General features: G+C 46.5%; 1 protein-coding gene across 1 annotated transcript in view; it reads right to left on the bottom strand.

Moving 5' to 3' along the window:
* LOC115481820 (synaptonemal complex protein 1-like) overlaps window positions 1–20164 on the bottom strand; it is a 96397-nt gene extending 76233 nt beyond the window's left edge. Inside the window, exon 1 of the mRNA XM_030221229.1 lies at window positions 20095–20164. Within this exon, the coding sequence (XP_030077089.1) occupies window positions 20095–20148 (54 nt within the window). The 5' untranslated portion in view covers window positions 20149–20164. The remainder of the gene's footprint in view (window positions 1–20094) is intronic.
* Between the last annotated feature and the right edge of the window lie 208 nt (window positions 20165–20372).

Below are 20372 nucleotides of genomic sequence, written 5' to 3'. Positions count from 1 at the left end.
TGTAGAAGGTATTCTCCGAGGACAGCAGGCTGATTGTTCTCACTGATGAGTGACGTCCACGGCAGCCCCTCCAATCGGAACACTTTTCTAGCAAAGTCCTTTGCTAGTCCTCGCGCGCCGATGCGCACCGCGCATGCGCGGCCGTCTTCCCGCCCGAACCGGCTCGTGTTCGTCAGTCCCATATGTAGCAAACAATGCAAGGGAAGACACAACTCCAAAGGGGAGGCGGGCGGGTTTGTGAGAACAATCAGCCTGCTGTCCTCGGAGAATACCTTCTACAGGTATGTAGCATTCGCTTTCTCCGAGGACAAGCAGGCTGCTTGTTCTCACTGATGGGGTATCCCTAGCCCCCAGGCGCACTCAAAACAACAAACATGGTCAATTGGGCCTCGCAACGGCGAGGACATAACAGAGATTGACCTAACAATTTTTCCAACTAACTGAGAGTGTAGCCTGGAACAGAATAAAACATGGGCCTAGGGGGGTGGAGTTGGATCCTAAACCCCGAACAGATTCTGAAGCACTGACTGCCCGAACCAACTGTCGCGTCGGGTATCCTGCTGCAGGCAGTAATGAGATGTGAATGTGTGGACAGAAGACCACGTCGCAGCTTTGCAAATCTCTTCAATAGTGGCTGACTTCAAGTGGGCTACCGACGCTGAAATGGCTCTAACATTATGAGCCGTGACATGACCCTCAAGAGCCAGCCCAGCCTGGGCGTAAGTGAAGGAAATGCAATTTGCTAGCCAATTGGATATGGTGCGTTTCCCTACAGCCACTCCCCTCCTGTTGGGATCAAAAGAAACAAACAATTGGGTGGGCTGTCTGTTGGGCTGTGTCCGCTCCAGATAGAAGGCCAATGCTCTCTTGCAGTCCAATGTGTGCAGCTGACGTTCAGCAGGGCAGGAATGAGGACGGGGAAAGAATGATGGCAAGACAATTGACTGGTTCAGATGGAACTCCGACACAACCTTTGGCAAGAACATAGGGTGAGTGCGGAGGACTACTCTGTTATGATGAAATTTGGTGTAAGGGGCCTGGGCTACCAGGGCCTGAAGCTCACTGACTCTACGAGCTGAAGTAACTGCCACCAAGAAAATGACCTTCCAGGTCAAGTACTTCAGATGGCAGGAGTTCAGTGGCTCAAAAGGAGGTTTCATCAGCTGGGTGAGAACGACATTGAGATCCCATGACACTGTAGGAGGCTTGACGGGGGGCTTTGACAAAAGCAAACCTCTCATGAAGCGAACAACTAAAGGCTGTCCCGAGATCGGCTTACCTTCCACACGGTAATGGTATGCACTAATCGCGCTAAGGTGAACCCTTACAGAGTTGGTCTTGAGACCAGACTCAGACAAGTGCAGAAGGTATTCAAGCAGGGTCTGTGTAGGACAAGAGCGAGGATCTAGGGCCTTGCTGTCACACTAGACGGCAAACCTCCTCCATAGAAAGAAGTAACTCCTCTTAGTGGAATCTTTCCTGGAAGCAAGCAAGATGCGGGAGACACCCTCTGACAGACCCAAAGAGGCAAAGTCTACGCTCTCAACATCCAGGCCGTTGAGAGCCAGAGACTGGAGGTTGGGATGCAGAAGCGCCCCTTCGTCCTGTGTGATGAGGGTCGGAAAACACTCCAATCTCCTCGGTTCTTTGGAGGATAACTCCAGAAGAAGAGGGAACCAGATCTGACGCGGCCAAAAAGGAGCGATCAGAATCATGGTGCCTCGGTCTTGCTTGAGTTTCAACAAAGTCTTCCTCACCAGAGGTATGGGAGGATAAGCATACAGCAGACCTTCCCCCCAGTCCAGGAGGAAGGCATCCAATGCCAGTCTGCCGTGGGCCTGAAGCCTGGAACAGAACTGAGGGACTTTGTGGTTGGCTCGAGATGCGAAGAGATCCACCAAGGGGGTGCCCCACACTTGGAAGATCTGTCGCACTACCCTGGAATTGAGCGACCACTCGTGAGGTTGCATAATCCTGCTCAACCTGTCGGCCAGACTGTTGTTTACGCCTGCCAGATATGTGGCTTGGAGCACCATGCCGTGACGGCGAGCCCAGAGCCACATGCTGACGGCTTCCTGACACAGGGGGCGAGATCCGGTGCCCCCCTGCTTGTTGATGTAATACATGGCAACCTGGTTGTCTGTCTGAATTTGGATAATTTGGTGGGACAGCCAATCTCTGAAAGCCTTCAGAGCGTTCCAGACCGCTCGTAACTCCAGGACATTGATCTGCAGATCGCGTTCCCGGAGGGACCAGCTTCCCTGGGTGTGAAGCCCATCGACATGAGCTCCCCACCCCAGGAGAGACGCATCCGTAGTCAGCACTTTTTGTGGCTGAGGAATTTGGAAAGGACGTCCCAGAGTCAAATTGGACCGAATCGTCCACCAATACAGGGATTTGAGAAAACTCGTGGACAGGTGGATCACGTCTTCTAGATCCCCAGCAGCCTGAAACCACTGGGAAGCTAGGGTCCATTGAGCAGATCGCATGTGAAGGCGGGCCATGGGAGTCACATGAACTGTGGAGGCCATGTGGCCCAGCAATCTCAACATCTGCCGAGCTGTGATCTGCTGGGACGCTCGCACCCGCGAGACGAGGGACAACAAGTTGTTGGCTCTCGCCTCTGGGAGATAGGCACGAGCCGTCCGAAAATCCAGCAGAGCTCCTATGAATTTGAGTTTCTGCACTGGGAGAAGGTGGGACTTTGGATAATTTATCACAAACCCCAGTAGCTCCAGGAGGCGAATAGTCATCTGCATGGACTGTAGAGCTCCTGCCTCGGATGTGTTCTTCACCAGCCAATCGTCGAGATATGGGAACACGTGTACCCCCAGCCTGCGAAGTGCCGCTGCTACCACAGCCAAGCACTTCGTGAACACTCTGGGCGCAGAGGCGAGCCCAAAGGGTAGCACACAGTACTGGAAGTGACGTGTGCCCAGCTGAAATCGCAGATACTGTCTGTGAGCTGGCAGTATCGGGATGTGAGTGTAGGCGTCCTTCAAGTCCAGAGAGCATAGCCAATCGTTTTCCTGAATCATGGGAAGAAGGGTACCCAGGGAAAGCATCCTGAACTTTTCCTTGACCAGATATTTGTTCAGGGCCCTTAGGTCTAGGATGGGACGCATCCCCCCTGTTTTCTTTTCCACAAGGAAGTACCTGGAATAGAATCCCAGCCCTTCTTGCCTGGATGGCACGGGCTCGACCGCATTGGCGCTGAGAAGGGCGGAGAGTTCCTCTGCAAGTACCTGCTTGTGTTGGAAGCTGTAAGACTGAGCTCCCGGTGGACAATTTGGAGGTTTTGAGGCCAAATTGAGGGTGTATCCTTGCCGGACTATTTGGCGAACCCACTGATCGGAGGTTATGAGAGGCCACCTTTGGTGAAAAACTTTCAACCTCCCTCCGACCGGCAGGTCGCCCGACACTGACACTTGGATGTCGGCTATGCTCTGCTGGAGCCAGTCAAAAGCTCGTCCCTTGCTTTTGCTGGGGAGCCGAGGGGCCTTGCTGAGGCGCACGCTGCTGACGAGAGCAAGCGCGCTGGGGCTTAGCCTGGGCCGCAGGCTGTCGAGAAGGAGGATTGTACCTACGCTTACCAGAAGAGTAGGGAACAGTCTTCCTTCCCCCCAAAAATCGTCTACCTGAAGAGGTAGAAGCTGAAGGCTGCCGGCGGGAGAACTTGTCGAAAGCGGTATCCCGCTGGTGGAGCTGCTCTACCACCTGTTCGACTTTCTCTCCAAAAATGTTATCCGCACGGCAAGGCGAGTCCGCAATCCGCTGCTGGATCCTATTCTCCAGGTCGGAGGCACGCAGCCATGAGAGTCTGCGCATCACCACACCCTGAGCAGCGGCCCTGGACGCAACATCAAAGGTATCATATACCCCTCTGGCCAGGAATTTTCTGCACGCCTTCAGCTGCCTGACCACCTCCTGAAATGGCTTGGCTTGCTCAGGAGGTGGTCCACCAAGCCCGCCAACTGCCGCACATTGTTCCGCATGTGTGTGCTCGTGTAGAGCTGGTAAGACTGGATTTTGGCCACGAGCATAGAAGAATGGTAGGCCTTCCTCCCAAAGGAGTCTAAGGTTCTAGAGTCCTTGCCCGGGGGCGCCGAAGCATGCTCCCTAGAACTCTTAGCCTTCTTTAGGGCCAAATCCACAACTCCAGAGTCGTGAGGCAACTGAGTGCGCATCAGCTCTGGGTCCCCATGGATCCGGTACTGGGACTCGATCTTCTTGGGAATGTGGGGATTAGTTAATGGCTTGGTCCAGTTCGCCAGCAATGTCTTTTTTAGGACATGATGCATGGGTACTGTGGACGCTTCCTTAGGTGGAGAAGGATAGTCCAGGAGCTCAAACATTTCAGCCCTGGGCTCGTCCTCCACAACCACCGGGAAGGGGATGGCCGTAGACATCTCCCAGACAAAGGCCGCAAAAGACAGACTCTCGGGGGGAGAAAGCTGCCTTTCAGGAGAGGGAGTGGGATCAGAAGGCAGGCCATCAGAATCCTCGTCAGAGAAATATCTGATGTCCTCCTCCTCCTCCTCCCACGAGGCCTCACCATCGGTGTCAGACACAAGTTCACGGACCTGTGTCTGAAGCCGTGCCCGGCTCGACTCCGTGGAACCACGGCCACGGTGTGAACGTCAAGAGGTTGCCTCCCTCGCCCGCACCGGTGAAGCTCCCTCCGCCGACGTCGTCGGGGAGCCTTCCTGGGAGGCGACCACAGTCGGTACCGCAAGCGGCACCGATGTCGGAGACCTCACCCTGGGCAAGGGGCCAGCTGGCGCCTCACTCGACGGTACCGGTGGCGCAAGCACCCCCGTTACCGGAGGGGAAGGGCGCAACAGCTCTCCCAGGATCTCTGGGAGGACGGCCCGGAGACTCTCGTGCAGAGCGGCTGTAGAGAAAGACATGGAAGCCGATGCAGGTGTCGATGTCAGAGTCTGTTCCGGGCGTGGAGGCTGTTCCGGGCTGTCCAAAGTGGAGCGCATCGACACCTCTTGAACAGAGGGTGAGCGGTCCTCTCGGTGCCGATGCCTACTGGGTGCCGAATCCCTCGGCGACCCAGAGCTCTCGGTACCGACACGGGAAGGAGACCGGTGTCGATGCTTCTTTGACTTCTTCAAACGAAGCATGTCACCGGAGCTTCCCGGCACGGACGAGGAGGACGTAGAATCCAGCCGTCGCTTCCTCGGGGCCGAGGCCGAAGAAGGTCGGTCTCGGGGGGGCTGTACCGCAGGAGCCCTCAGGGTCGGGGGAGACCCACCCGAAGGCTCACCGCCACCAGCAGGGGAATGGACAGCCCTCACCTGCACTCCAGTCGAAGCACCACCGTCCGACGACATCAGCAGAAGTGGAGGTCCCGGTACCACCGACGCATTATTCCGATGTCTCGGCCCCGATGCAGAGGGTCGATGCCTAGATGCAGTCGCGGCCGAGGACGGAGGTCTTGACGCTGCCGACGTCGATGCACTCGATACTCCCGGTGTCGATGCCGACGAAGAGCCCGAGAACAAAACGTTCCACTGGGCCAATCTCGCTACCTGAGTCCTTTTCTGTAAAAGGGCGCAAAGACTACAGGCCTGCTGGCGGTGCCCAGCCCCCAGACACTGAAGACACGACGCGTGCCTGTCAGTGAGCGAGATTACCCGGGCGCACTTCTTGAAGCCGCTGGGAGACTTCGATGACATGGGCAGAAAAATCACGCCGGCGAAATCAAAACCCTTAATTGCGGAAAGGCACCAAAAAAGAGGGGAAGAAAAAAATTCGACCCGAGGCCTCAAAAGGGCCTACCCCGAAAACGAACAGAAACTTAACGGGGCAAAAACTGGAAATACCGGAAGGGGAAAAAGACCGAAAAGGCCCTCTTCCGAAATCCTTTTCCCTTTTTTTTAATAGCAAAAGAGCCAAAAAGACTGACGAACACGAGCCGGTTCGGGCGGGAAGACGGCAGCGCATGCGCGGTGCGCATCGGCGCGCGAGGACTAGCAAAGGACTTTGCTAGAAAAGTGTTCCGATTGGAGGGGCTGCCGTGGACGTCACCCATCAGTGAGAACAAGCAGCCTGCTTGTCCTCGGAGAATGCTCAGTACAACTTCCCTGGCTGCACAGCACCTGGCCTTCTGAGAGCTGAGTCCAAAACCCCCCTTAAGGCTTGATACTTGCCTGGATTAGAACAGAGAATATTTCCATGCTCTCTCTGCTTTCCTACTGAATAACCGACAGCCTCTGGCTGCCTTCACAGTCTCAAGGACCAGCTGGATGTCTCTCTGCATCAACATTGATGATGTTGAAGCTGCAGCATCATGCCAAGCAACAAAGTACTCATCTATTTACCAATTTCTTCAGGCGCTGCTACTTAAAGGCTGCTATCAACAAAGGTGTAGGGAAAGCAGTAGGGGTGATCATGTCCTCCAGAACACTTAAGGAATATTAGAAGCCAGGTTTTAGGTCCTTGAACACTGTTGCACCCCTTCTGATATGAGCAGTCTTCTCAATAAAGGTGTTTTGAGGACATTGGTAACCTCAGAGCTCTCAATACCACATTCTGATGAGGTGTAATGTTGATGTACCCTGGTCTCCATCTGGTGTTTAAAATCACATGCCCTCAATGTCAATATAGCTGAAGATGAATCCTTCCTCTTCTTCAGGTAGGACTTATACGGTCTATGCCAGAGCCAGTAGTTGGGAGGCAGGGCTGGTGGTTGGGAGGCGTGGATAGTGCTGGGCAGACTTATACGGTCTGTGCCCTAAAGAGCACAGGTACAAATCAAAGTAGGGTATACACAAAAAGTAGCACATATGAGTTATCTTGTTGGGCAGACTGGATGGACCGGGCAGGTCTTTTTCTGCCGTCATCTACTATGTAACTATGTTATGTATGTATGTTACTCTGATGATTAGTGACTAATTTTGATGGCATCTACTGAAGCTCAACGTCATATATGAACAATGTATTCTTCATACCAATGTATCCCCAGCATCTGATGAAGCTCCAGGACTCATAGGGGTTAATGCTTCCAAAGCCACAGTCAATGAACCAGACTTCTCAGTAACAGAAAACTGTTTGTGTTGTTTTTCTTGACTATGATTACCCTTCTTGGACATCTGTGAACATAATTTACATCGAGAGAGATCATGGTTGTGCTCCATGCAATGCAGACATAAATTATGGATATCTGTGATGGATGTGGTCCCTTTGCACCAGATGCATTTGTTAAGCTGCTGGGGAAGTTTTTCCTGAAAAATAATTATTATGAAATCGATTTAGACCAAATATACATTAAACGGGAGTCTGAGGTCCTCAAACGAGCCCTACAATAGGCTGCATACATAAAATAAAGGAAACCAGAAAATGGCCAAAAAAAAAACTATCTAAGACATTAAGGGAAAAAAGTGCTACATGACAGCAACAGGATTACCCAAAAACTTAAAAGCAAGCTCTGATGGCACGCATCAAACTGGTTCCATGGAAAGATGAGGCTGAGGTGGTCCTCCAAGCAGCAGTCAGGAAGTAGCATGTAGGCAAAGCAAAGTGACTCAACTTCTAGCACTTACTCAGCTGGAGACGTTTTCCTGCATTAGCTCCATCAGTGACACATACTAGACAAAATAGCACCCTTACAAACAAGAACTTCACACAGACACAACTTGATACCGTGGTTCAATGAAGAACTGAAAAAACTAAAAACACAATCTAGGAAACGGGAACGCGCATGGAAAAAAAATAAAAAATAAACACACACTCAACGCATGGAAACAACTACAAAGGAAATACAAATACGCAATAAGGCAGTCCAAAAGGTCGTGCTACAAAACTAAAATTGGACCGGACTACAAAAACATGAAGAAATTATACCATCTCGTGAACAAACTACTAGACACAATGCCGGTCACCACAACTAACACTGGCATCCCATCAGCAGACAACCTTGCTAAATATTTCAATGAAAAAATCGTAAACCTACACAAAACCCTATCTCAGAACCTCACGGAGATAGATAACTTCATTAATGGTCTACACCCAACCCATGGTGAATACCCTGCTGATCGAAAATGGTCAAATTTCGCGCTCCTCAGCGCCGACACAGTTACCCAGGTGATTAAAAAATACTCCAACAGCCACTGTCAACTGGACACCTGCCCCAGCTACCTAATACAATCTGCCCCCCATCGCTTCATAACAGATCTCACATCCCACTTAAACTTCATGCTTCATCACGGTATCTACCCTAAAGAAAAAGGCAACATCCTGCTCACCCAAATACCAAAAGACACAAAGAAAAGTACAAACGACATTACCAACTACCGCCCAGTAGCATCTATCCCATTAGTAGTCAAACTAATGGAAGGACTGGTGACCAAACAACTCAATGACTACATAAGCAAATTCACTATACTACATGAGTCACAATCAGGATTTCGACCCCTACACAGCACCGAAACGGTACTACTTACTCTCCTAACCAAATTCAAGCAGGAAATAGCAATAGGCAAGAGCATTCTCCTCCTTCAATTTGACATGTCAAGTGCGTTCGACATGGTTAACCATAACATACTACTAAGACTCCTAGAATACTTTGGAATCGGTGGTGGCACTCTCAAGTAGATCAAGGGTTTTCTAACCACAAGAACATATCAAGTGAAATCAAAAACATATCGTCACCGTGGAAACCTGATTGCGGAGTACTGCAAGGATCACCACTACCACCGATCCTTTTCAACCTTATGATGACTCTACTATCCAAGACCTTCTCCACCCAAGGCCTTAACCCATTTATCTACACTGATGACGTTACATTATATATCCTCTACAAACATGATTTAGCAGAAATCAGCAACCAAATCAAGCTCAGCTTAAACATCATGAACTCATGGGCAAATGCATTCCAATTAAAACTCAATACAGAAAAAAAAACACACTGCCTTATCATCTCATCCCAATACAATACATACAAACCCACAAACATTAACACCCCAGGATACAACCTCCCTATCACAGACAGCCTGAAAATTCTCGGAGTAACTAGAGACCCAAGCGAAATCCACCATAAAGAAAATGTTTTTCTTAATGTGGAAACTCAAACACATGAAACCATTCTTCCCAAGGGAAATATTTCGTAATCTGATACAATCAATGGAGGGAGTGGAAAGCATGAAAAAAGATCTGCGGAAGCTAGAAGAATGGTCTAACGTTTGGCAATTAAAATTCAATGCGAAGAAATGCAAAGTGATGCACTTAGGGAGTAGAAATACACGGGAGACGTATGTGTTAGGCGGGGAGAGTCTGATAGGTACGGACGGGGAGAGGGATTTTGGGGTGATAGTATCTGAGGACCTGAAGGCGATGAAACAGTGTGACAAGGCGGTGGCTGTAGCTAGAAGATTGCTAGGCTTTATAGAGAGAGGTGTGACCAACAGAAGAAAAGAGGTTTTAATACCTCTGTATAAGACGTTGGTGAGGCCCCACCTCTGGATTATTGTGTTCAGTTTTGGAGGCCGTATCTTGTGAAGGATGTTAAAAAAATGGAAGCGGTGCAAAGAAAAGCTACGAGAATGGTATGGGATTTGCATTACAAGACGTATGAGGAGAGACTTGTTGACCTGAACATATATACCCTGAAGGAAAGGAGAAGCAGGGGTGATATGATACAGACGTTCAAATATTTGAAAGGTATTAATCTGCAAACGAACCTTTTCCGGAGAGGGGAAGGCGGTAGAACTAGAGGACATGAAATGAGATTGAAGGGGGGCAGACTCAAGAAAAATGTCAGGAAGTATTTTTCACAGAGAGAGTAGTGGATGCTTGGAATGCCCTCCCGCGGGAGTTGGTGGAGAGAAAAACGGTAACGGAATTCAAACATGTGTGGGATAAACATAAAGGAATCCTGTTCAGAAGGAAGGGATCCCCAGAAGCTTAGCCGATGGTGGGAGGCAGGGCTGGTGGTTGGGAGGTGGGGATAGTGCTGGGCACACTTATACGGTCTGTGCCAGAGCCGGTGGTGGGAGGCGGGGCTGGTGGTTGGGAGGCAGGGATAGTGCTGGGCAGACTTATACGGTCTGTGCCCTGAAAAAGACAGATACAAATCAAGGTAAGGTATACACAAAAAATGGCACATGTGAGTTTATCTTGTTGGGTCTTTTTCTGCCGTCATCTACTATGTTACTATGTTAATGGTACTAAGCCACACAGACTATATATATGCGGGATGCAAGGATCAAATCATAAAACAAACTCCAGACCGCTCAAAACACAGCAGCCAGGCTTATATTTGGAAAAACGCATTTTGACAGCGCCAAACCACTCCAAGAAAAACTGCACTGGCTACCAAAGAACGTATCACTTTCAAAATCTGTAAGACTGTTCATAAAATTATTTACGACAAGGCACCTGGATACATGACAGACCTTATTGACCTGCCAACCAGAAATACCACAAGATCTACACGATCTTACCTAAACCTCCACTGCCCAAACAACAAAGGACTCAAATACAAATCCACCTCTGCATCCAGCTTTTCCTACTTAAGCGCACAACTATAGAACGCACTGCCAAAAGCAGTAAAAACTACGCTAGACCACCTAAATTTTCGAAAAGCACTAAAGACAATCCTGTTCAGAAGAGCATACCCCACCGACCCAACATAACAAATACCTGGACACCTGCGAAACAATATATAACCAAAGACCGTAATGGACATTACCTGACTCTTCCTCCCCTCTCCCTTTCTAAACCCCCCCAATTACCTACCATACATGTACCTTATCTACCATAATATCACCTTGTACTCATTCATACCTTGTATTTGTTCAGACCGAAACCGGCTAACGCCGTTAACGGTAATATGTAAACCACATTGAGCCTGCAAAAAGGTGGGAAAATGTGGGATACAAATGTAACAAATAAAAAAAAAAATAACAATGTTATGAGGACTTGCTATTCTGCTTGTCCTTGGAGAAATTATTTAACATTAAGCAAACAGTTTATTCGATACTGAATAGTGTCACCAGGGAGAGCGCTCCCCTGGCACAATCAAGAAACCAATGTCCACCAGCAACTTCAATCTTTTATTCCATGCAGGTTTCTAATAGACCTGATACACAGTTCCAACAGCAGCATTCACCTTCAATCTTAAGCACATGTAAGCCACCTGAAAGTGTGTGGCACATAGTCTCCTTTAAGCAGACTATCAGCACATACCAGGATTCAATACAGGCTCATAGTCAGCTCCAGTCTGGCTCTTTATCCAGTGCAAAATAAACAGTAGTTCAATTCCAAATAGAAGCAGTTCATTCCATTCATCATCACAGTTAAATCACAAAGCAGCAGTTTCTACCTTCTACTCTCTTTACCTTCATAAGGGTTCCATACTTTAGGGACTTCTCATACCCAAGGAATTCCACCTGACATCAGCTCCACTGGTAGATTCAATACTTTAGGGACCTCTCTTACCCAAGGGTTTTCAGCCTGCCTCTGCTTCTCCCTTCTGCTTCTCTCTTTCTGCTGCTCTTCTCTGGGACTCCTTCCCACCTGCCTAATCAATCCCCGGCTTCTGCTCTCACAACCAATCATTCTCCTCTCATTAGCATCCCCCACACTCATACCAGCTGAGTTAAGCATTAGACTAATGATGAGCTCCTGCACACAGGGTTTCGTATCTCTCTTTCCCCCTAGTGGCAGCCAATCTACACATCCTACTAGCTTACACCCATATCTTCCCCCATTGCAGCTAGGAGTCCAGTCCGGGTTTTCCATCTCACCCCCTGGCTCCTTGCCTGCAATGCCTTCTGGGGGACTTGTATTTCAGACTGAAACTGCCTTAACCCAACTCTCCTGGATGTGTCTCTATCACAATAGACACAGCTAGGATTTTATTGTATTAATTGCACTTGGTGAATATAGATTTTGATTTTTATTGAAATTTAAATCTCACAGTAGCAACAGAATGGTAGTAGTTTGGTTTTGTCTCTATTTAGTTTGAGTTTAAAGGTGTTGGCCTAGCCTTTCATGAGGTCCATACCTTTTTTTACCCTTTCCGATAGCTCTGTGATGTTCTTGAATGGTATATACATGGTGATGTCATCAGCATATACAGTGGTGGAAATAAGTATTTGATCCCTTGCTGATTTTGTAAGTTTGCCCACTGACAAAGACATGAGCAGCCCATAATTGAAGGGTAGGTTATTGGTAACAGTGAGAGATAGCACATCACAAATTAAATCCAGAAAATCACATTGTGGAAAGTATATGAATTTATTTGCATTCTGCAGAGGGAAATAAGTATTTGATCCCCCACCAACCAGTAAGAGAACTGGCCCCTACAGACCAGGTAGATGCTCCAAATCAACTCGTTACCTGCATGACAGACAGCTGTCGGCAATGGTCACCTGTATGAAAGACACCTGTCCACAGACTCAGTGAATCAGTCAGACTCTAACCTCTACAAAATGGCCAAGAGCAAGGAGCTGTCTAAGGATGTCAGGGACAAGATCATACACCTGCACAAGGCTGGAATGGGCTACAAAACCATCAGTAAGACGCTGGGCGAGAAGGAGACAACTGTTGGTGCCATAGTAAGAAAATGGAAGAAGTACAAAATGACTGTCAATCGACAAAGATCTGGGGCTCCACGCAAAATCTCACCTCGTGGGGTATCCTTGATCATGAGGAAGGTTAGAAATCAGCCTACAACTACAAGGGGGGAACTTGTCAATGATCTCAAGGCAGCTGGGACCACTGTCACCACGAAAACCATTGGTAACACATTACGACATAACGGATTGCAATCCTGCAGTGCCCGCAAGGTCCCCCTGCTCCGGAAGGCACATGTGACGGCCCGTCTGAAGTTTGCCAGTGAACACCTGGATGATGCCGAGAGTGATTGGGAGAAGGTGCTGTGGTCAGATGAGACAAAAATTGAGCTCTTTGGCATGAACTCAACTCGCCGTGTTTGGAGGAAGAGAAATGCTGCCTATGACCCAAAGAACACCGTCCCCCACTGTCAAGCATGGAGGTGGAAATGTTATGTTTTGGGGGTGTTTCTCTGCTAAGGGCACAGGACTACTTCACCGCATCAATGGGAGAATGGATGGGGCCATGTACCGTACAATTCTGAGTGACAACCTCCTTCCCTCCGCCAGGGCCTTAAAAATGGGTCGTGGCTGGGTCTTCCAGCACGACAATGACCCAAAACATACAGCCAAGGCAACAAAGGAGTGGCTCAGGAAGAAGCACATTAGGGTCATGGAGTGGCCTAGCCAGTCACCAGACCTTAATCCCATTGAAAACTTATGGAGGGAGCTGAAGCTGCGAGTTGCCAAGCGACAGCCCAGAACTCTTAATGATTTAGAGATGATCTGCAAAGAGGAGTGGACCAAAATTCCTCCTGACATGTGTGCAAACCTCATCATCAACTACAGAAGACGTCTGACCGCTGTGCTTGCCAACAAGGGTTTTGCCACCAAGTATTAGGTCTTGTTTGCCAGAGGGATTAAATACTTATTTCCCTCTGCAGAATGCAAATAAATTCATATACTTTCCACAATGTGATTTTCCGGATTTAATTTGTGATGTGCTATCTCTCACTGTTACCAATAACCTACCCTTCAATTATGGGCTGCTCATGTCTTTGTCAGTGGGCAAACTTACAAAATCAGCAAGGGATCAAATACTTATTTCCACCACTGTATATATATATGGATTGAATCCCATGTTTTCCAGTTTCTTTCCAAGTGGTGCCATCATAACATTAAATAGTATAGGTGATATTGGTGACCCTTGTGGCACTCCACATTCTTGGATCCAAGGTGCTGAAAGCTGGTTGGTTATTTTTACTATATAGGATCTCATCCTCAGGAAGCCATTTGTCCAGGATGCCACTGCTCCATTGATTCCCATGTTGTCTAGCAGGATTATTAGTGTTGTGTGGTCTACTACATCGAAGGCACTCAATATATCTGGCCTTGGCATATCAGTTTTCTGAATTTTGATATCAGTGTGGTTATAACAGTTTCTGTACTGTGAAGTAGTCTGAACACTGGGAGTTGTGGAATAGCGAGAATTGCATCAAATATTCTGTTAGTTGTGCTACTAGACCCTTCATCATTTTGGTCAATAATGGAATTGAGGCCGTTGGTCTGTAGTTTGTGATATAGTTAATCTTGTTTGTAGCGTTTTGGGGGATTGGGGCACCTAACCATCATACCTCTATTCAGGAAATCTGGACTGCCCCTACTTGATATTTCGCCCATTAGATTGTAAGCTCCTTGGAGCAGGGACTGTCCTTTTTGTTAATCTGTACAGCGTTGCGTAACCCTAGTAGCGCTCTAGAAATGTTAATTAGTAGTAGTATGATGTTGCACTTATCCGAGGGGAAATGACCTCGGATAAGGTGTGTTCTGTGTTGCGTTGGATGGAACAGTATGGTAGATTCTTCATCATATAGTTCGGGTAGCTGTCTAGTTGGCATTTAGCGTGTGCATACTTTGTTAACATTGTTTTGACTAATATGGTTGTTGGTATTTTAAAGGATGACCAGATTCTGTCTGCCTTGGTTTTGTATTCGTGTAAGAATTCTGTGAGGGATGTTTGTGGTGCAGCAAGGGTTGATCTTATTTTTGTTATTTTTCGTTCAAAGTGTTGTACGAACTCATCTGATTCATTTGATGGCAGTAGGTTTGGGCGTTTAGCAGGTTATTCATGAGTTCATATACTTTTTTTGTGTTGATCTGTTTTGGGTCTACGTATATGTTGTAGTATTCTGCTTTAGTTTTCTTTATGTTGTGTTTGTACATTCTTAGAGTGTTCCTCCATGTAATTTTGTTCAGTTCTGTTTTCTTTTGAGCCCAGTTTCTTTCCAGTTTCCTGTAGAGTTTTTTCATCTCTAGTAGTTCATCCTTGAATCAGGGGCAGGACTGTTTTTTGCTTCTTATTTTTGTTTTGAGTAGTGCTGTTTTGTTTAGTGTGTTGTTGCTTACTTTGTCCCAGGTCCATTAGAACAGCATGCAGGTCCCTGGAGTAGTGTACTGGTGGGTGCAGTGCACTACAGACAAGTGGACCCAGGCTGTGAGCCCTTCAAAACTCATGAGAAACCCACTGTACCCACATATATGTACCCCCTTCACCCGTAAGGGCTATGGTAGTGGTGTACAGTTGGGGGTAGTGGGTTTTGGGGGCTCAGCAGACAAGGTAAGGGAGCAATGGTCAGATGTGCACCTGGGAGCATTTTATGAAGTCCACTGCAGTGCCCCCAAGGGTGCCCTATTGCTTTCCTGGGATATCAGCGGGACCAGTGCACTAAAAATGCTGCCTCCTCCTACACCCCAATGGCTTGATTTTGTGCATTTTGCACTTGGATGTTTTTCTTTCGAAAATAGACCAAAAAATAAAACGTCCAAATCACAAAACCTTCTATTTTCGAAAACAAAAAGAAAGTAGATGTTTTTCTTTTTTGAAAATGACCTTCTTTGCTATTCAGATTTTGGACATTTTTTGCAAAACGTCCAAAGTCGGACTTAGACATATCAAAAATGCCCCTCCACGTCTATTAAGGCGACCCCTCCTCCTTTCTTTTTGGCTCTATTAAGATGTGTGATTTTATAATCGAGTGAGCATATATCGAGTATTGCTGGGTCATCTTTTTGTTGCCATGATTCTGTTATGAATAGAAAACCAAATTGTTCAGTTTCAATACAGTCTCTAATGATATTTGTCTCATTATTATTATTACATTTGTATCCCACATTATCCCACCTTTTTGCAGGCTCAATGTGGCTTACAATTCATTGTGGATACTGGAAATAGTAAAGAATGTACATTTGGTTTTACAGCAAGTTTTGGGTACATGATGGTGAAATACATAGAGGCATATTTTCAAAGCACTTAGCCTTCCAAAGTTCCATAGAAACCTATGGAACTTTGGAAGGCTAAGTGCTTTGAAAATATGCCATACCATATTGGAAATAGAAAAGAGTATACATTTGTTTTAGCAGAAGTTTTGGTTACATCATGGTAAAATACATGATAGTGTTAAAGCCATAGACATTAGGTGCATGATAGTGTGAAAGCAGAAGACATTAAAGAACATTCCTGGGTATCTTAAAGAAAGTAGAGTTACGCGTGTTGTTCTTTATGATATATTTTGTCGACGAGATAAGTTTTCAGGAGTTTGCGGAAATTGGTCATTTCGTAGACCGATTTCAGGTTACGTGGCAGTGAATTCCAAAGCTGTGTGCTTGTATAGGAAAAGGTTGATGAATGCACTGATTTGTATTTCAAGCCTTTACATTTGGGAGGATGAAGATTGAGGAATGTGCGGGAGGATTTTTTTGCATTTCTGGGTGGTAGTTCTATTAGGTCCGACATGTAGGCTGGGGCGTCGCCATGGATGATTTTATGGACCAAGGTACAGAGTTTGAACGTGATGCGTTCTTTGAGTGTGAGCCAGTGTAGTTTTTCGCGAAGGGGTGTTGCGCTTTCGTATTTTGGTTTGCCGACTATAAGTCTGGCTACTGATCTTGCGTTTATGTAGCCTATCGGAACTGGGACATATGTCTCATTTATAGTTCTGGTACACTGTACAGTTATCAGTTGGATATGTGTTGTGTTTTTTTCTGGGTTTATGTTCACACTGATTTTTGTCCGGATTTGATGTCTTGCCGTTGGTTGGTAGCTTGTTTTCTGGTCTATTTTGTGGCCCGTGGATTGGCTCGTCTAGCTGGAAATATAGGTGTCATCTATCAGTGATGATTATAGGGATTTTGTTCCATTTATCTAGGGCGGTAACTTGTAGCTCGATTATCCATAGTATCATTATGTAGAAACAGAGCCATGCCTTTATGTTTGCCACTTATTTACTCTTTGTGTCAGGGTATAAGAGATGGGTCTGGTGATCAATATTCTTTGATCTTGCCTGCTTTTGAATTCAGGCAGATAATTTTGTGCTTATTTGTTCTACTTTCGTGCGTATTATTAAACAGATGTTAGATATTGCACTTAGACCTTGCCTGGCACCCTGCTTGAAATTTTAGGTGAAGGAATTACATGCAAACAGGGAGAGAAAGCACAGACAAGAGAAGACCCAGGTACCTGGTAAGAAAGAGGGAATAAATGAACATACTGGAACTGCTGATACATAACCAGCTCTGACCACTCATAGTTCCCTACGAAAAGAGATGGCACGAACATAGAACGGGAAACGAGACAGAGCACACCCACAAGCCAGATAATCCTTTGATTTCAAAAACATTAGGTGTTTAGCATCAGAATACTGAAAAGTTGTCTAGCGATGTATTCTTCAGTTGATTCTTGGGTGGGTCACTCAGCTCAGTCTTAGCATCCTCATTGCAGGTTGTTTTCCTACTTAAAGGTTACTGCAAAGTGGCAGTTAGGTCTACAAATGCATATGGTGTTTGGATTTCTTGCCCTTCCACTCCCCAGCGATAGCAATGGTCCCTCCAGTTTTCTCACACTTCCGGGCCATCCTGCCCCAATATTGACCCACAGCACTCACTCTAGTTCACTCGTCATTCGTTCCCGAGCTGATTTAGGGCACTAAAAGAGAGCCTCCCTCTGAGGCACAGCTGAGTATGCGATTAGAGCAGTCAGTCTCCTGTGGGTCCAATGTTGGCTCTCCGCCTCGTGGCGCTGGTCACTGAGGGGGGGGGGGGGACTCCCTTGCAGATCTCCCACTGCAGGCACAGGGTGCTTATGTGACTAGAAGTGACCTAGGCATCTGCTCTACATCCCACGTCTCAGGGGTCTGTGGGCGCCATTTTGCGATTTTTCGATGCAGGGACTCCCCTTCCTGCGGCCTGCTTGAAGAGGTTCACACTTTGCCTCATGGTGCCAGACTCTAGGATGGAACTCCAAGGATCTCCCGCTGCCGCTCAGGGTGCTCCCACAGCTGAAAATAGCCTATGTATCAGCCATGCCTCCTGCATCCTAGGGGTCTATTGGTCACTCAGTCCTGTTCCAGTGTTGGGTTTTCTCCATCCCGCAGCGTGCTTGAGCAGGTTTGCCGGTGGCACCGTCCTTCCTTTTTTTCCTGTTGATCTGCTGATTGATCTCCCGATCCGGTCTGGTTTCTTGCTAGTTCTTCTCCTGTCAGGATCTCTTGGTCTGGTTAGTCAGTGGCGGCTGGGGTCTTCCAAACCAGTGAGGGATCCAGGAGCTTGTTGTGGAGCCTTTCAGCTATGTGGCCATCTTTGTGGATACAATCAAACTGCGGGGGACAAGACATTTTTTTTATATGTTAGTGATAGGAGGAAGTACAAAAGTGATAGTATGAGATTCAAAGGTAAAGAGAAGGAATATACAGAAACTGATAAAGATAAGGTGGAATTGCTTAACAAATACTTATGTTCTGTGTTTATAAGGGCTGGGTGCAGGACTGCAGAACACAAACACAAATAGGCATGGAGAAGCGGTAGTCCCTGAACGATTTTCAGAAGACTGTGTTTATGAGGAGCTGGCCTAAAGGTGGACAAAACTATGGGGCCGGATGGCATACATCTGAGGGTACTGAAGTTCTAGCGGCTCTACTGGCTGACCTTTTCAGTGACATCTTGGAGGGCTAGAAAAGAGCAGATGTGGTCCCTCTCCACAAAAACAGATGTAAGAAAGAGATTGGGAACTACAGGCTGGTAAGTCTAATTTCTATAGTAAGTAAATTAATGGAAATGCTTTTAACAAAGAATAGTAAAGTTTTTGGAATCTAATGATTACAGGACCCGAGGCAATATGGTTTCACTAGAGCAGGTCTTGTCAGACAAATCTGATTAATTTTTTTGACTGGGTGACTAGAGAGATGGATTGAGAGAGAGCACTAGATGATAGTGTATTTAGATTTTAGAAAAGCCTATGACACGGTTCCGCAAAGATGACTAATAAAGTGAGTGTCCTCAGTATGGGCCCTAAAGTGACTGACTGGGTTAGCAACTGGATGAGTGGAAGGCGACAGAGGGTATTGGTAAATGGAGCTCATTCTGAGGAAAAGGATGTTACCAGTAGTGTGCTGCAAAATTCAGTTCTTTTTAATATTTTTGTAAGCGATATTGCTGAAGGACTGTCTGGTAAGGTTTGCCTCTTTGCAGATGATACCAAAATCTGCAATAGGATAAACACCCCTAATGGTGTGGATAGCATGAGGAAGGACTTAGCAAAGCTAGAGGAATGGTCTGGAATTTGGCAGCTAAAATACAATGCTAAAAAATGCAAGGTCGGTCATGCATTTGGGAGGGAACAGTACAGTTTATGGGGTGAAAAATGTTTGTGCACAAAAGAAAGGCAGGACTTGGATGTAATCGTATGTGATGATCTTAAGGTGGCCAAACAGGTAGAAAAGGTGATGGCGAAAGATAGAAGGATGCTTGGGTGCATGGGAAGAGAAATGGCCAGTAGGAAAAAGGAGGTGATGAGGCCCCTGTATGACTAGTGAGACCTCATTTAGAATATTGTGCACCTTCAAAAAGATATAAACAGGATGAAGTTGGTCCAGAGGGCGGCTACTAAAATGGTCAGTGGAATTTCGTCATAAAGTATATGGGGACAACCTTAAAAGATCTCAATATATATACTTTGGAAGAAAGGCAGGAGAGGAGAGATATGAAAGAGACATTTAAATACATACGTGGCATAAATACTCAGGAGGCAAGTCTCTTTCAATTGACAGGAGGCTCTGGAACAAGGGAGTATAGGATGAAGGTGAAAGAGGATAGATTCAGAAGTAACCTGGGAAGGGTGGTAAATTCATGGAACAGCCTCCCAGTGGAAATTATGAAGACGAAAACAGTATCTGAATTCAAGACAGCTTGGAACAAGAACATAGGATGTCTAAGGGAGTGACAGGGAGAGTAGACAGCATTCATGGGCAGACTGGATAGGCCAAATGGTCTTTATCTGCCTACATTTTTCTGTGTTTCTCTGTTTGTATTAGTTTTCAGATGGCAAATATTCTGTTACTTTTATTCTGAGTGATCAATTCTTGCTGTGCTATTAAGTAAAATATCTTTAACTGGAATGGAATCATACTCTGCTTAATAGAACTGTTATGACTGGTATTCTCAACGTCAGTTATTGTGCACACTCTGTTTTACATACCTTGTCTTTACTCTCATCTAGTTTACTTTTAGCCTCTTCCCCTTTTAATTTCATTATTTCTTCCAAAGACTTCAATTCATTCCTATTCGGTAAATTTAGAAGTGATAACAATGTTATATTTATGACAGATATAACACTTGTACTACATATGGATAAGAAAAGCAAAAATATGCTCCTTTTCATTATGATTTTATTTAAGTAAAAAAAAACATAAGCATGTGAATAGTTGAAAGTTCCTCTTACTTTTCTTTTCCATGATAATGGTCATTCTTAAGTTC

The sequence above is a fragment of the Microcaecilia unicolor genome, chromosome 12 (genome assembly GCF_901765095.1).
Source record: "Microcaecilia unicolor chromosome 12, aMicUni1.1, whole genome shotgun sequence".
NCBI classification, from domain to species: domain Eukaryota; kingdom Metazoa; phylum Chordata; class Amphibia; order Gymnophiona; family Siphonopidae; genus Microcaecilia; species Microcaecilia unicolor.
The sequence above is the reverse complement of the archived record's forward strand: the minus strand, read 5'-3'. Positions and strand labels throughout refer to the sequence as shown.